At 54.3% G+C, this 3,688-nt stretch overlaps 1 protein-coding gene across 1 annotated transcript in view; it reads right to left on the bottom strand.

The window, feature by feature from the left end:
• The window catches only part of Mgat5b (alpha-1,6-mannosylglycoprotein 6-beta-N-acetylglucosaminyltransferase B), a 69,418-nt gene that overhangs the window by 54,959 nt on the left and 10,771 nt on the right, over positions 1 to 3,688 (bottom strand). Inside the window, exon 3 of the mRNA XM_031352750.1 lies at positions 416 to 563. Within this exon, the coding sequence (XP_031208610.1) occupies positions 416 to 563 (148 nt within the window). The remainder of the gene's footprint in view (positions 1 to 415; positions 564 to 3,688) is intronic.

The following is a 3,688-nucleotide window of genomic DNA, read 5'->3' as shown; positions in this document are numbered from 1 at the left end:
GGGAAGGTGAGGCAGGGTGGGGGTCAGAGGTGGGGGTGGGGTATGAGAGCGCACAGATGCCAGTACGATATGCAGAGTCAAAAGACCGGCTCTGTTTCTCTCCCTCTCTGTCCTGTTCTCTGGAGACAAGGTCTCCCAAGGAATCCAGAGAGAGGTTGGAGCCCCTGTGATCTTCTGCCTCCCACACTGTACCAGGTTTAGGTGGGCGCTGGGATTTGAACTCAGGTCCTGACTGAACAGCAAGTGTTTTTATACACTAAGCCAGCTCCTCGGCCCTGTTTTTTGCAATCTTAAAGTTTTTCTACTTTACCAGAAAGGGGACTTTGGCTGAGCTCTAACGGTGCATCTAAGGCTAAGCTGGACCCTAGCACCCCAGGGGCACCCCAGCTCTGTGCCCTCCCCCACTTCTCCTCACCTGTCCGCTGCTAAGTGCGCCACACTGGCAGTCCGGTGCAGCCCGCTGCTGTTCTCCAGCCTGGCCAGCACGTCCATGCGCTTCATCATCAGCTCCAGCAGGTCGCTCATCTTGCGAAGGGCGCCACGGGACTCGGGGCCGCCCGGCACTGTAGACAGAGTGTGAGCATTTGTTAGGGGCAGTCATACTCCCTGCCCCACCTCCATCTTCCCAGACCACCTCACAGAGTGTCTCTCCTGCCCATTCACCCTGCGGGACAGGACCCCTTTCCATTGCGGGCCGAAGAGACCAATCTGTTGGGCTAACCTGCTCCATCCCTGCTAGGTGACCTGAGGGGCTTTTGCTATCTCTCTGGCTTCTGATTTGTAGACTGTGCAATGAACCTCTAGGTGTAACCTCTGGGGTGTCCTGAGCATCAAGGGTCTGTGAGGGCTGGGAAGGCCTCAGAGGAAGAAGGGGAGGCAGAGACCCCTCATGCCTTGCACGGGCCAGGAACCCCCAGTCAGGTTTCCATAGGTGTGGCTTTGTCCATTGATAGGGGCTCTCAAACCTTCTGAGTTTGCTTCCTGTGTGATTCTGATAATGGGCCAGCCTGTGCTCTAGGATTCTGATAATGGGCCAGCCTGTGCTCTAGGATCCAGTATGCCGCTTCTCGTTTCTGCCATGCACAGCCTCTAAGTCCTGCGTTCCCATCCCACTTCCTTGAACCTCTCTAGAAAATGACAGTGTTCCTGTCCTGAGCCACAGGCCCCTTCTCCGTGAGTTGCTCACCCCCTTTGAGTCCCTCAACCCCTGCTGGGGAGACTGTGAAGGTGAATCGAGAGGAAGCGAGGCACACCCACTAGGGTCCGGAAAGCACCCAAGTTCCCCAGCCTCTCCTTTCTGATCCCTCCGCCGTCAGCCGTGCGCGCCCCGTGTGAGACCACCCTTGCCTAATGGCAGCCCAGCTGCTCCACCTTAGGCTGGAAAGCCACCTTACGGTGAAGACAAACTCCGCTTACCCTCCTTTATTAGTAAACATCTGCTTCCCAAGGACCGGACTGTGCCCACCTGTGACCTTAATGTCTAATGGTTCTGTACTCCCTGTTCCAGGAATGGTGATCACGTCTTTGTTTCAAAAAGTCTAATAACCATCTTGCAATCCTACCTTTGTTTCAAAACGTTATTTTTGACCACTTCTGACTACCTTACGGTGACTTCCTGTTGTTATGAGTACCTTGTTCTGACCACCTTGCAGCCATGTCTGTTTCAGGAGACTGCTGGGTCTAACTTGTGCTTGTGTTCTGCTCCCGTTTTGCCCTCTAAGTCTCTCATTTGGAACCCCATCCCACCCCTGAGCTATAGCTGTCCTATCCTCCTCACATCTGTGGCTGACTTCTAGAACCCCACCTTAGGGGGAGGCAGTCCATGCACACACACACACACACACACACACACACACACACACACACAGCATGTTTGAGTTAATTACTTGCTTTAATTCATTTGGCCATGACGATTTGGGTCGGTGGTCTTTCTCCCACCATCTTTGGGATCAACACTTGCTTTTCCAGTTCTGCGTCGCTGAACATTCTAGACAGCCACACGGGCCACACCAGGCATTAAAGTGACCCGTTCCACTCTCTCCAAACATTCAGAGTTAAGTTCTCAACGAGTGAAGTCCAGCAAGACGCTAACCACTTGCTTCCACACTAGCCAAAGGCTATCAACTATTGGGCTCAAGAGAGTCCATTATGGAAATGAGGAAGAGGTGGGAAGGAGAGAGGCCACTGCCATCCTGCACGTCCAAAACCTGGCCCTATCTGGGAGTGAGAGGGGTGTGAGGCAATCTTGGGTCATCCCACCTTGGACACCAGGAGCTGTAGCAATTGTGGTCCATCAGTTACTGGGCGCTGACTGTGTTCTGGCATGTTCCATCTGTCCCAGGTGCTGACAGCTGAAAGTCTGGCCCATGTGTATAAAATTGCAGAGAATCATAGGGGAGCCAAGAGCAACTGCTGCTCAGAAAGAAGGTGCCAGAATGCCCCCTGCAGCCTCCAGGGGAGAAGCAGTACTGTGGAGGAGACACTTGGAGTCTCACCTGCTTCTGCTAGCAAACCCTTTACGGGCAGAGGGGAAGCCGACCTTCCACTTTCAGCCTCAACATTCCTAACTCAAGAGAAGAATCCCATGGCCTGTCTGCAGCAAGAGCCACTGAGGCAGGGGAAAGAGGCAGAGGAGGGAGATGGAAGAGAGACGGGTGGATGGTGACACGCCAGTAGAGGAAGAAAGCAGAGTGGCCTGTGTCACAAGAGCTACTCAGGACTCACCCCCTCTTCATCACTATTCTGCTGGGCTCAGACACTGACTGCTTCCCCACACGACACAAGGCCGCTCTGGCTGGGCTTCACCAGCAGCAGAGCCTGCCTGAACTCAAGAGGAGGCCACGGGAGCCAAGAGGGATCTCTCACTGGCTCGCCTGGGAACTAGTGAGCAGCCAGGCATCTGCTGCTAAAGGTCGCCCCAAGAGGGAGACTAAAACCATATCTGCACTTTCTATTAAGGTCCCAGTCACCAGACTGAGGCACAATTCCGCCAAATTTCACTCTGGGGGTGGAGGGAACCAGTCAGTTTGCTGGGCTTCCCTATAGAGCACAGGTGAGGGGTCACTAACAGAACTGTAGGTGTCTTGTCACATAGGACACTCTGAAGAACCTTTACCCAGCAGGGAGGAAGCCTTGCCAGGAACTGCAGACACGACACCACCCCCCCCCCTTGTTTCTCCTTCTCAAGGCAAAGTTGGACACAACAAGCCTTAGGGAGAGGCTGGGCACTCAGATAAGGGTCTCACAACCTTCCTCGCCCCTCCATGAGGATGGAAACTGCCAACATGCCCAGATGGGATGATCTTTTTGCAAGGTGATGCAGCTGAACTTCCCAAGATGACCATTGCTTGGCTCAGGAGACAATGCCTCAAAACAGCATCAGAGCCAGAGGGCCTGGGCCCGTGGGGATGCATCCCTAGCAATGAAAAGAGAAGGAACCGGAGAGAAGAAGGAGAAGATAAGGAAGGAAGTGGAGATGTCCCAGGAGTCACATGGGATGGTAGAGATGGGTGGGGGTGGGGAAAGGAAGGAAGGAAGAAAAGGAGGGAAGGAGAGAGATGAGAAGAGGGAGGGATAAAGGAGGAGAGAGAGAGAAGGGGGAGGGAGGGAGGGAAGAAGGGAAGGGGCGAAGGAGGGAGAAAGGGAGGGAAGGGAGAGAGGGAGGGAAGGAAGGGGGAGGGAGGGAGGG

Source organism: Mastomys coucha, unplaced genomic scaffold (assembly GCF_008632895.1).
Source record: "Mastomys coucha isolate ucsf_1 unplaced genomic scaffold, UCSF_Mcou_1 pScaffold5, whole genome shotgun sequence".
Classification (NCBI taxonomy): Eukaryota; Metazoa; Chordata; class Mammalia; order Rodentia; family Muridae; genus Mastomys; species Mastomys coucha.
Note: the sequence above shows the minus strand (reverse complement) of the source record. Positions and strands in the feature narration are given on the sequence as shown.